General features: G+C 35.8%; 1 protein-coding gene across 1 annotated transcript; it reads left to right on the forward strand.

Annotated features, from left to right (window-relative positions):
- The first annotated feature begins 1,556 nt into the window (after positions 1 to 1,556).
- Positions 1,557 to 12,903, forward strand: LOC100260264 (stromal cell-derived factor 2-like protein). Its single transcript, XM_002271771.5, has 6 exons — positions 1,557 to 2,014; positions 2,535 to 2,675; positions 2,792 to 2,932; positions 11,772 to 11,821; positions 11,927 to 12,056; positions 12,498 to 12,903. Exons 1-6 carry the CDS (start codon positions 1,913 to 1,915, stop codon positions 12,576 to 12,578), a joined length of 645 nt encoding a protein of 214 aa, XP_002271807.1. The 5' UTR covers positions 1,557 to 1,912; the 3' UTR covers positions 12,579 to 12,903.
- The last annotated feature ends 628 nt before the right edge of the window (positions 12,904 to 13,531 follow it).

The following is a 13,531-nucleotide window of genomic DNA, read 5'->3' on the forward strand; positions in this document are numbered from 1 at the left end:
ACAATTCAAAATGGATTTTTCAAATATACAATCAAATCATAGTTTAAAAATGTAGTTTTTAAATTTGTACAAGCAATGTGATTCCAAAATATGGTTTAATCAATTTTTTTAAATAATAAAATGAAATATAAACCATGAGGGAGAAATGAGTCATTTTGATCAAATGTTTTAATAACCCCCAAATATGTAGTTTTATGGTTAAAAGGATCATTTTGAACCTAAATTCATATATTTTAATTTTTATTATTATTAAGATTAGATGTATCTACTTGATATCAAAACCTATGGTAATCTCATTTCATTAAGAAACTTCTAAATATGATTAATATTTTAATCAAGCGAGGAAAACATTGAAAGTATTTAATAAAATCTAAGTTATTAAATGAGAATATAAATAAATAAAATCAAAGTAGAAACAAATAATATTAATGTTAAATAAATGAGATTAAAGTACAAAACAACAAACTAGACTTGAATATAAAACATAAGATCTAAAATGACCCCTTAAGCCATGTGAAAGTCGAATCATTGGGCTAAAACCCAAGGTTAATCTTAGGAAAAAAAATGCATAGGGACTAAATGTATATACTATTAAAGGTAGCCCCCATGAAGCAAAATGTTGGCTTTGCCACCACCTTCCATTTCTTTGTTCTTCCCTCTTCTTTTTTTCTTCATTCTAACCAAGTTATGTCGCTCTCTTTTCTTTTCTTTTCTTTTTTTTTTGTTTTAATTAAAAGAAAAAAAAATAGAACAAATACCATAAGAAAGGAGGTAGGGGAGGAAAGAATAGGATTAAGGTTGGGATTAGAATTAGATAAATGAGTGTAAGTGAAAAAAAAAATGAAGGTAAAAATGTCCTTTCATATAAATGTTTTCATTGAAAAAAAAATGATGGAATATACAAAGAGATTGAATACGTGTAACATTACTCTTGTATATGATTCAAGACATTATTCTAACTAAGACATTATTCCTTTAAAAATAATGCCATTAATACAAGACATTACTCTTGTATGTTTTTCATGTTTTCAATTATTTCTTGAAACATTTTATAAAAATCAATTAAAAACACTTCAATTGTATTTGAAGAAAAGCATCACTTGACTTTGAAAACAAATTCTTAAAATATTATTTTCCATTTGTTAGAGTTGGGTTTGGGTGCTCAAATGTGTTGTTCCGACCCAACTCAATAAATGAGAGAAATGAGAGAAACAATTTTGGAAGTTTTAAAACCACACAAGAATCGCCACTATTAAAAATTATTTATTTTTTCTCTGAACAAAATTGATCAATAAAACAACCAATCGGGATTTTTGGACACGAGAAACCTTAATTTTCATTACCGCTTAAAATTTGTAAAACCTATTTTTGAAGTGGAAAGTTGTGTGCTCTATTCTAATTTCTAAAACAGAGAATGGTTATTAAAAGGCCATTTCCACAAATGGTCACATATTTTGTGCAACTTTCAATTAAGAATGCGGTAAAAAAGAGTGATAACTTCTATTTATTTATTTTTTATATTTATTTTAATTGGACTGACTTTTAGTTCACATGGAGGATCTCAAGGCACCCCAATACAATGCCTCCACCTCAGCATAGCTCCACGCGTAAGCATTTGATTGGATGAAAAGTTTCCTATATACTGGGCATGGTCGTGGATCAAAGTATCAAACTCACCATTGACAAAACCTACGAAGTCACCAAACTGGGGTCAGTTGCCGGAGCTGCGACCTGTTAGTCAACCGTGGCTCCTCCGGCGCAGCACAACGTCCTCTCTCGAAGGAAAGCCTCTTCATCTTCTTCATCGGCTTCTGGGGCTCCAACAAGGATCGTCTACAGAGAGAGGCTGCCATCGGAGTCAGATCTCCTACCATTTTGGCAAAGGACCTGGTTCTTAGTCCTCTTGCTTCTCATGGCTCTAGCCTTCTTCGGTCTCTCCATTTTTCTTCTTCTCACTCTTGATCTCGATCAGTCCTCTCCTTCTCCTGTCTACGCCGCTTCTCAAGGCGTTGAGGTTTCTTTTCACTCCCCTTTGTTTGGTTGCTCAGAAAATTTCGGAAATTGTTTTTTTCCTTTTTTAGGAAACGACAAATTCATTGCTTTTTGTAAATCATCATAATAATGACGAGCTATCCTTCACAATATGTCGTTTTCGGAAAAAGGGCATGTTTTTGGAGAATCATAATAATGCTTGGTTGCTGAGAAAAAGGGTGGAAAAAATAGGAAATAAAATTGAAAAATGCAGTTGATCAAACATGCTTATAAATCATTTTGATTTTTCCATTTAAGGGTTCTTGAATTCATGTTCTTTTTCCCCTTTTGGGGAGAACGGTCCCCAATAAAATGAGCTGACAAATGGGTAATATGATGAAGTCCCCAATATTGAAAAAAAATCTCTCAGCAACCAAACACAGCATAATTAGATTTGTTGTTTTCTAAGTATATATTCTTTGTTTGAAAGAGATTTGTGAGGTGTGATTGCTGCCTTTATTTTTATTTTGAATTAATTAATTTGTTTATCTGTTTTGGAGTAGATTACTTATGGGTCGACGATTAAGTTAATGCATGAAAGAACTAGATTCCGTCTGCATTCCCATGATGTTCCATATGGGTCTGGTAGCGGGCAGCAGTCAGTTACAGCTTTCCCAAATGTTGATGATTCCAATAGCTACTGGGTATGTTTTTTTTTTTGATAGGCTCCAATAGCTACTGGGTATGTTGATGGTTTGTCGTTTTGAATTGGACCTTGGAAAATTATTGGCAAAAGATTTTAAATATGGGATCATTCCAGATTGTTCGGCCTCTTCTGGGTTCATCTTCCAAACAAGGAGATAGCATTAAAAGTGGCACAATTATTCGGTTGCAACATATGAGGACTCGGAAATGGCTGCACAGCCACTTGCATGCATCCCCAATATCAGGCAACTTAGAGGTTAGTCAGGATTTTGCCCTGTTCGTGCCTTGTTTTCTTAAGATTAATGTTATTCATTTCAAGTTCAAACATCCACTGTTTTGATGCATCCATTTCATTTTCATTTCAAAACAAAATGATCATCAGTATCCCATTGCAATTGCAACATTAACTGAGACTGCTTTTCCAAGGAATTCGATAATAAAAAAGTAGCATTTCATGGTCCGAATGCTGAAGTGTTAGCAACCTTGGATACTTCATTATTTTATGGATCTTGATGCTTGAGGAGTCTATCAATTTTTTCATATCTTATATTTGTAGAATACATAAATAAAGAATACCATGAATACTGTTGCTAACCATTTTTATCTTAGTTCTGCATTCTCTTTGTAATAAAAACAACCATTTGGAATGAAGTACAGAATTATAATAGACTATTTTCTGAGCAAAAGCAGTGTATATCTTATCAATAAAGCGCATTTTTTGGTTGGCCTATCAAAAAAAAAATCAGTATGGTTGCTGGCCTGCAAATTGCAATTATCATTGTTTTGCACTGACTTATCAACTCCCTCTACCTATTGCTCAGGACGTGGATCTTTATCCACCTTTTAAATATACAAAAAAGTAAGCCTTATTGTAGATTATCTTGTTTAGCGAGCCTTAAGCTGGTCATCCTCACCCCTGGATTACTTTTAATTATGGTCTTGTGGTTTCTTGGTTGCTTTAAGTTATGATGTGAAAGTGTGGTTAGTTTGTTTTGTATTCTTAGGGTATTATTTTGTTTAGTTGGAATGCTTCTATGGTACAACACTTATGAAGTACTTCTCCCACTAAACTCCAATATTTTCTATTTGCAGCATATTTTCCCCTATCATTTCTATAAGCACTTGAAATAAGATATTGAAAATGGTCTGTTTGTTCTTTTTCAGACTACCAGGTGTAATAACCATGACCCTAGTTATTATAATGTTATGTTTTTTTTTTTAAATGTGCATTTTTGCTATTACATGCTCATTTCTTGAAGCGTATGCTGGATGAAATTTTCTTTCTTCTTTTTTTTTTCCAACAAGTAATGTGAAATCAGTTTTGTTAATGGTAGATACCTTAGTGAGCTCCTGGACAATAGGCAAGCAACACACCTATGCAATCCATCACACCTTCTAGGATACCCATGCATTTACTAAGTTTACAGAGATTGAATATGGACAAGAAATGGGTGTGATAATCAAGAAATTGTCTGAAACTGATAAATGATTTGAGTTTTTTGAAATCTGATATTTGTGTCAGCCTAGTTCAAGGTTCTATAATAATTGGGACTATTAATCTTAAAATTATTTGGTGAAAGCTTCTGAATGGGAATTTTGGAAGGAGAACATTACCTTACATGGGACTAAGAGAGCTACATCTAAAGCACATGTTATTTTTGGTAGAGCATGATGTATGTTGTAAACTCAAACCCTAATAGCTCGAGCTTTTAGAAAAGTTGGCGACTTAATATGGTATCAGAAACTGGAGGTTCATTTATTTGTCTACAAAATTTGTGGTTTCTCTCTTTAAGCTTTTGAGGAAAGGTTGTAACTCAACAAATTTATAAGATGAATATTGCACATTTTTCTTTTTCTTATTCCTATTTCCAATAGATTTGGGTGCAATAAAAAGGATTTTTTTTTTTTTTTCATCTGAATTACATACTTTTAAGCTCAACAAAAAAAATTATTTCTGTACATCCCTTCCAGTGATGTAGAAATAACTTGGAAACTCCAGGCACTGGGCCTTACTGCTTGGCTTTTCACTAAGGTTCTGCCTGTATATGTAAGACTGGCAACAACGGATCAAGCATGCATACTAAAACCTTAAGAATGGTTACCATCATTTTTGCATGCATGGAATTGGAACCTAAAACCTGTAAATCATTGGAAATTTTTGTGTTGCACAATATTTAGAGGTTTAACAGCTGGTTTCGGGCCATCTCACTCTATGAGCCCAGAGTGTGGAAAGTGGTTCAGAGTTATTCAATTCCATTGACATTTGGCATAAAGGTGATCTGTTTGTTTTAGTTTTGTACAACCATAGTTGTGCTAAGCTCTTGTAATAATGCACAAGGACTGTGCTTCAGGATTCAAGCACTTGGGCCAGATGTTCTCTCAGGTTTGAGGAAATCTCTAGCATATATTGTGATTAATTGCAATTTTTTTCTTTATATTATGGGAGAAAAATATTAATTAATTAAAGAAAGAGTGAAGAAGAAAAAGAAGGTAGGAGTCCTTCAACAAAGAAAGAACACAAAGGCCCTCAAAATCAAAGAAGGCTATAATAGAGAAAAACCAACTCCTAAGGAGATCCCACTATCCTTCTTTCCTTTGGGTAGGTAGTGTGTGTGGTTGAGTTCTTTTTGGGTGTAAAATGGCTTCTAAACTCCTTAGGCATTAGGTTACATGGGTGGACCCCCGTTTTGTTGGGCACCTTTAATCTATTTATTTGCTATTAAGCACTAGGGCTCCCTTTTTAACCAGTTGGATTGGGAATCTATTTGAATTGATACCCATCCTTGGGAATCTCTGTCATACTGTAAACTAGTCTCCCATAAGCTAACACTTGCCTTGAACCTCAACTTCCCCCATAGAACTCTCTAAGGCTCTCTACAGGGGGAATGGCTTTTGCACGAGCATTCATAAAACCCTAGGATTATGGAAGTGAAAGATCACATGGGCAGAAGGATCCACTAGCTAGGACTAACCCCTCTTCACTGGCTCCCTGGAGCAAAGAAACCTAAGCTGGGCTCAGCCAGTCCTTAGATATGATGTTCACAGGAATGCCTGAATGCTCCTCCATAACTCAATCCCACATCTTACCAGCTGACCCTCTATTCTAAAAAAATATAGCTTTCCTTTGCAACTACATCACTTACATAGTGGCTAACATAGCATCCTTTAAAGAACATTTTTCCATTCTATTTTGCACCTTCTAAGGAGGCTTAGGTGGATGATGTTCAGGTGATAAAGGGTGGGCTACTACAGTGGAACCTGTTTCTTAAGAATTTTCAAGATTAGGAGATGGATGATGTCAAGAACTACTTAAAATGCTACTACAAGTGTTAGGAAGGAGTAATGGGGAGGAGGATAGAATGGTGTGGAAGGCTAGTAAGAGTGAGGGATTCTCAGTTAAGTATTTCTACTCTACCTTGGAGTTGGAGGGAAAAATGTTTCACTTCAGAGAAAGTGTGGTGCCCTTGGGCTCCTACTAAAGTGGGTTTCATCTTGTGAGAGGCAGCATGGGGAAGAATCCTAATCATGGAAAGAAGAGGATGGTTTTTGGTGACTTATTGTTATATATGTAAGAATGCGGAAGAATCAGCAGATCAACTCCTTGTCTATTATGGAAAAGCTAGGGGATGGTAGCACTTTTTGTTCTCTTTATTTGTCATCTTGTCGGTTCTCCTTTCTTCAGTGACGGAATTGTTAATGGGTTTGCAAAGGAGTTTTGTAGAAAAGAAGAGAAGAAAAGCTTAGAGAGCAACTCCTTTTTGCTTATGTTGAACAATGGGGCCCAGGCATAATTGAAGAACCTTTGAAGTGTTGCAATGCTTAGATCAATCTCTTAAGGATTCCTTACTTGCAGCCCATACCCATCATCTTGAGGGTCTCTTCAAGATGATATTCAACCTAATTCCCTGTCCTTGCTAGACCTCATTGAGTGGCTGTGTTCTAAGTAATTAGAACGTGGTTGTGGGTTTTTTTTGCCTTTTAGATGTATACATCCTGTGCACTGGGTGTGCATCCGTTTTTCTATGGGTGCTTCTAATATATTCTCATTTTGCTTATAAAAATAGTGGCTAACATAGCACAGTGCCATCAATTTGCCCTGCTCCTCCTGCTAGTGCCCTAAGTAGAGATAAGTATCAAATTTAAATTTTCTTTGGAAAGTCCAAAGAATCCCGGCAACAAAGATAAGCCTTTTACAAAGCTCATAAGAAATTCAAAAATGTGGGATAAATGGTCAACTGGCTCCCACTTTCCAAACAAAACTAGTTGTATATTTTGATGGTTTCACAATGCCTCCCGATTTGAAACTTATCATTTGTATCCATCCTTTGCAGCTAGTAACCATGCAAAAGCCTTTATTTTGGATTGCAGGGTGAGGGATGCTTACATGCCCAGTTTAATTTTTCCATAAGGGATTGAGATGAATTTTCACTTTTGAAAAGGAAGTGGAAGAGAAATGGTTTTTCCTATTCATGAACCGACATTTCTGGTATGGAGCAGATCAAAACAAATATATTTTTCAAGGCCAGAAAGGAGAAAAAAGGCCATTATGTTGCAGTCATTAAGATTTCTGCATAATTTGAAATTCCAAGGAGAATAATTTGGGTGAGTATAAAGATTAGTGATAGGACCTTCACTCCGCTTTGAGATTGTATTCAAGCAAGGAAAGGAAGATTCCATGCAAACATTTAGTAAAGAAATTTTGTAATTTGAAGAAAAATGAGAGAGAAATATTTTTCTTTTTTTGATAGGTAAAATTTTTATACTCATTGGGACTTGAATCTGAAACCTTCCACAAATCCTCCCCAACTCCTTATCACTTGAGCCAGGCCTCAAGGGTAGAAAGAGAAACATGGCTAAAAATCGTTAAATACAATACAAATAAAAGAAAATTGTTTATTTGACATATCTAAAAATAAATTAAAACAGCCTACAGATGGGGACATAGATCACATTGGTTGAGGCAAAAGAGAATACATGACGAAGCCTTGATACATAAGGTTTACACCTATGAATAATCCCTTTAAATTTTTTATTCTCAAGGCTTGTATGAAAACCTTCTCATGAGCTGAGCCTTGGAAATGCTTTTTAAACCCTAGGAGGAGGCATCCAGGGAAATTTAGAAATTATAGCCTTTTCTTCTAGGAAGGCTACTCATCCTTTATGGGATCCAATCTTAAAGACCATCTGAAATTAAAATTTGATTACTCATGTCACTGAAACAAAATAGGCATTTAGTCACCTGTGTGAATGATATTATAGTTTACTCTTATTTAAATTGGGCAGTATAATTGAAATCAACTGAAACTAAGTTATTGCCATGTTATTGGATTTAAAAGAACAGCACTTCATTGCTTGTTCTGCTAGATGGTTGAGGAGTATTTGTTATTATTATCAATTGGTTTCCTCATTGAAGTGCTTCAGGATGGCAGTTTCACAATATTTACAGAGAGATTGAAGTCATTATTATGAGTTGTATTCATCTTTTTGATTGGATTCCTAGTTCAGCTTTATGTGCCAATACTCTTTAGGAGTGGTGCTATTACCTCAAAGTATTTTTTGGGTGGTTTTGTTTCTCCTTAAATGCTTGATCATCCACTTGTTTTTTTTTGGGTTTATACTCATTTCCTTGTTCACTTCTTAACGAAACTTTCTCCTGTAAAGGGAAGGAGAACCTACATACACCTAACTCAAGAAATATACACAATAGAAATGTGAAAGAAGTGTGATTTAAGCACTTTATGATGATCTTATGGAAAATCCAAATTCAAGAGGGAACTAGTATAGCCAAATTTGGTTCGTTTGGATTGCCTGGTATCAAATTGATGCCCTAAGACTAGTTCTCTAATTATCTATGTTGCCCCAGTTCTCTAGCACTCACACATCCTTTTTCTTGATAAGAAAGCAAGAGAAAAAACATATTAATAAAAAAGGCTATACACCAAGGTAGACAGGTTATATATAAGGGAAAACAAAAGGTATAGTCATAACGAGGAAAAACACAAAAAACTGCTCCCTCTCTTAACTAGACCCTACCCCCATTCTTTTTTTTTTTTTTTTGATAAGTAAACGACTATATTAACGAAGGCAAAAAGCCAAAGAGCATACAGGAAGTATACAAGGCTACAAACCCTATACCAAAAAACAAAACAACCCAACCCCTACTTGGAAGCTATCCACTCCAAGAAACCTATAAGGGAATTCGACTCCATATCAATGTACACTTTAGCCCAACCCCAAAAATTATACACAAACGAAGTCTTTAACTTCTGAAAGGCTAACACACCCCCTTTAAAGGCTAGCCTATTCCTCTCCTTCCAAATTGTCCAAAAAATGAAAAGCGGGATGGATTTCCATACTTTCTTCCTTTTTCTCCCCACAAAAGAGCCTTTCCAACTACTAAGAACCTCCTTTACAGAATTAGGAAAAACCCACTGTACACCACACAACGCAAGAATGATATCCCACAATCCTTTTGCCACCGTACAATGAATTAACTAGACCCTACCCCCATTCTACAAAATTGAATAAAGACAATGCTGCTTCTGCGATGTCATCCTAACTCAAGACAACAAACTTAACACAAAATGAACTCTTCAAAGAATGAACCAATTGCTCTGAATTTTCAAAGATTCTTTGGTTTCTCTCTTTTCACAAAGTCTAGAAAAATACATGACGAAGCAGCTTTTGAGGCCTTCCTTTGCTTTCTTCCCACAAAGGAACCATGCCAACTTAATAGGTTCTCCTTAACCGACAAAGGAAGAACTCAAGTGATTCTAAATAAAGTAAAAAGCAAGTACCATAGCTCCCTAGCTATTGGGTAATGAAGAAGGATAGGATCTATAGATTCCACCTTGTTTTTATGGAGGTAATATCTATTTGCCAAAAACCAACCTCTCCTTTGGAGTTGCTCTAATGTCAAAACCTTCTCCCAACAAGCTTCTCAAGTCAAAAAAACTCACTTTAGACAAAACTCATGAATTCCAAATAATAGTTTTGGGGAAAAGAATTGAGCATCCCGACTCCAACATAGAATATAGATATTTTACTTAGAAAACACCATTCCTTGAGCCCATCCACACCACCCTATCCTTCTCCACCCTCTTCACAAACTTCCCATCCAATCTTCAGAAAAAAGACTCCGCAAAATCCAACTCCTAGTCATTTAGATGTCTAGAAAAACCAGGGTTTTAGTGCCCTACCTCCCCTCACTCTTTCCAAACATCTGTTTCCTAGGCCTCTTTATTCATCGTTTAGGCATACAGGATGGGAAAGACGTGTAAGGGTTCCTCCCCACACCATCTATCCACCTAAAACCAGGCCCTCCTCACATCCTCAACCTCAAAAGAAATCTTAGAGTTGATAAGGTCCCACCCTTTTCTAATAGCTTTCTAGATCCTAATCCCATGCCCACCTCTCACAGTGCAAGATCTCCAGTTTCCTTCCTCTCCATATCCTGAATTACCTGCTTCCAAAAAGCATCTCCTCCGGAGGCATATCTCCAACTTCACTTTTCCAAAAGGGCCCTACTAAAAAAATGAGGACTTCTGATGTCGAGGCCCCCCTTCCTCTTTTCATTGCATATGATAAACCAATTTCCTAAGTGCACCCCTTCCCCAAAGAAAATCCCTGTGAATCTTCTCAAGCCTTGTCCTGATTTTACACTAGGAATGCTAAAGAAAGACATAAAGTAGATAGGTAAACTGGAAAACACACTACAAATTAGAGTTAGCCTCCCTCTTTATGAAATATACTGCAAATTCCTGACCCACATCCTTTTAAGTTTAAACTTCCAACACTTCCCATTTTCACTCAGGACTCACAAAGCAATTTCTAGTATTTTTGTATAATATCACATTTTTAATTTGCATAATCTTAAACTCTCATGCTTTGACCCCTTCATAATCCCATTCCTTGAGCCCATCCACACCACCCTCTTCACAAACTTCCCATCCAATCTTCAGAAAAAAGACTCCGCAATATCCAACTCCTAGTCATTTAGATGTCTAGAAAAACCAGGGTTTTAGTGCCCTACCTCCCCTCACTCTTTCCAAACATCTGTTTCCTAGGCCTCTTTATTCATCGTTTAGGCATACAGGATGGGAAAGACGTGTAAGGGTTCCTCCCCACACCATCTATCCACCTAAAACCAGGCCCTCCTCACATCCTCAACCTCAAAAGAAATCTTAGAGTTGATAAGGTCCCACCCTTTTCTAATAGCTTTCTAGATCCTAATCCCATGCCCACCTCTCACAGTGCAAGATCTCCAGTTTCCTTCCTCTCCATATCCTGAATTACCTGCTTCCAAAAAGCATCTCCTCCGGAGGCATATCTCCAACTTCACTTTTCCAAAAGGGCCCTACTAAAAAAATGAGGACTTCTGATGTCGAGGCCCCCCTTCCTCTTTTCATTGCATATGATAAACCAATTTCCTAAGTGCACCCCTTCCCCAAAGAAAATCCCTGTGAATCTTCTCAAGCCTTGTCCTGATTTTACACTAGGAATGCTAAAGAAAGACATAAAGTAGATAGGTAAACTGGAAAACACACTACAAATTAGAGTTAGCCTCCCTCTTTATGAAATATACTGCAAATTCCTGACCCACATCCTTTTAAGTTTAAACTTCCAACACTTCCCATTTTCACTCAGGACTCACAAAGCAATTTCTAGTATTTTTGTATAATATCACATTTTTAATTTGCATAATCTTAAACTCTCATGCTTTGACCCCTTCAAAAAAAAATGCCAGTTCTCATCTCACTCTAGTTTTCAGAGAGCTTGTATACTGAGAGAAATAACTGTCCGCTTCCTGAGAATGCCTTGCAATACTCATGCTTTGACCCCTTCAAAAAAAAAAATGCCAGTTCTCATCTCACTCGAATTTTCAGAGAGCTTGTATACTGAAAGAAATAACTGTCCACTCCCTGAGAATGCCTTGCAATGCTATGGTATTATAAATACCAAGGGAGTATCTTCTCTGGTTTTATAGTTGAGAACATTTTATGGTTGAACCTATTTAGCATTCTTAAAATTAATTAGATGTTGGATTTCATGAAAATCTTGAGGTAGAAGTTTAACACACAATAATAAACATGTAGGTAAGCTGCTATGGAGAGGATGACAATTCTGATACTGGGGATAATTGGAGGTGAGTCTAACAGTTGAATTGAATAAATGATACTCTATATCAATCTTGTTTGTTCTATGGACAGTATAGTTGATATCAACTTGTTTTGTTATTGGTTTTTTACAGGCTTGAAATTGAGGGGAGTGGGAAAACTTGGAAGCAAGACCAAAGGGTCAGGCTTCTTCATGTAGACACTGGTGGCTACCTACATAGTCATGACAAGAAATACACACGGATTGCTGGGGGTCAGCAGGAGGTAATTAAAATCTACAATCATAACTTTTCGTAGGGCTGCATCTTCAGTAATTATTTAGGCATATGGACTTGACAATGCACTTAGGTTGCATTTGCCTTGTATTTATCTTTTACTGAACTATCTAAATGCACTGGTGTATTTATTTTGGGAATCAATTCCAAAGGTGGGGGGGCATTTTGATGATGCATTACTGAATTGCATTAGAATCATGGTGGATTTAGACATTACTACCATTTTGCAACTGGCCTGTTAACCCATCAGGTGGGCCTGGCAATGAGCGATGAAATTCCTGCAAACTAATTTCATAATTTGCTTTTGAAAAATGTGACCTAACCCATATTTGTTTTGAATCAACTTATCAGGATTTTGCTGCTTGCAATTGTTTTTTCTCTTTCTTTTTTTTCACCTTTTTCCAATAATAAAATTAAGCTACCCCTGCAGGTTTGTGGTGTTCGTGACAAGCGTGCTGATAATGTTTGGTTAGCAGTAGAAGGCGTATACCTTCCAGTTAATGAAAGCTAGTAAGACAAGTGCATAGATTTCAAATTCTTCCGATGGTTAGCACTGCCTCTCTTATAAAGTCATGTTGTGGAGCTTCAGGATCATTAGGGACTGGCTAGCAATCTTTGTAGAACTTGAGAAACTTTTACAAAACAAATTTTCGAATTGCAAGGTCCCTCTATTCCCGTTAGATTATGGTGTCTTTGATAATGTGTCCAATCTTTAAAACAGATCATTAGGTAAATAGGCCAGTTATATTTTTCCAGACTGCTATACGCCAAATTCTGTTGATGAACAATGGATCTGACATGAAGCAGATAAATATAAAATGTTCAGTTATTTGTTAGTTTCCCTTTGTTTATATTGTTGCCATGCATGTTGATATATTCAACTGCAGTTCAAACAAGAGGGTTATTATGCCTTCTTAACATTGTCAAGCTTTGACTTCTAGTCCTTTTGGGAGTGATTTCATAGAAGTGTTCTTCACTTGTGGTGCTTTTGTCGATAGAATCAGTTAGGTGTCAATTGGATACACTATGTTTTTGTTTTTAAAAACAGAATATAATACTAATGTCTATTTCCAAAAAGAAAGTATAGAAGTATAGACTTTATTTGTATTCTTAAAATTTTCAAAAAATATGAACTTATGTTCTTACAAATTATATTTAAATAAAAATAATTATTCATACATTTTAAACAAAAGTTATTACTATTTTCTATCTTTAAAAACCAAAGAACAAATGTATTAAAATACCACCCTATATAAATTTTCTACCTTTAAAAACAGAGGACTAGTGTATTAAAATGACACCTATCTTGATATCCTACTATCATATCTCATAAATGAGATGCACTACAATGGATAGAGTATTCTAATGGATTTAAGCATTGGTACTGGTGAAAAGGTTTCCTATAGTCAAAATAATATTTCAAACTATAACCTTTAGCTACAATCTAGTCATATAAATCTCAAT

This window comes from Vitis vinifera, chromosome 9 (genome assembly GCF_030704535.1).
Source record: "Vitis vinifera cultivar Pinot Noir 40024 chromosome 9, ASM3070453v1".
NCBI lineage: Eukaryota > Viridiplantae > Streptophyta > Magnoliopsida > Vitales > Vitaceae > Vitis > Vitis vinifera.

Excerpts from the sequence above, each read along its gene's own strand:
- LOC100260264 (XM_002271771.5), top strand. The coding sequence starts at position 1,913 with ATGGCTCTAGCCTTCTTCGGTCTCTCCATTTTTCTTCTTCTCACTCTT. Across the intron at positions 2,015-2,534 it reads CCGCTTCTCAAGGCGTTGAG|ATTACTTATGGGTCGACGAT; the intron begins GTTTCTTTTCAC and ends GTTTTGGAGTAG. Across the intron at positions 2,933-11,771 it reads CAATATCAGGCAACTTAGAG|GTAAGCTGCTATGGAGAGGA; the intron begins GTTAGTCAGGAT and ends ATAAACATGTAG.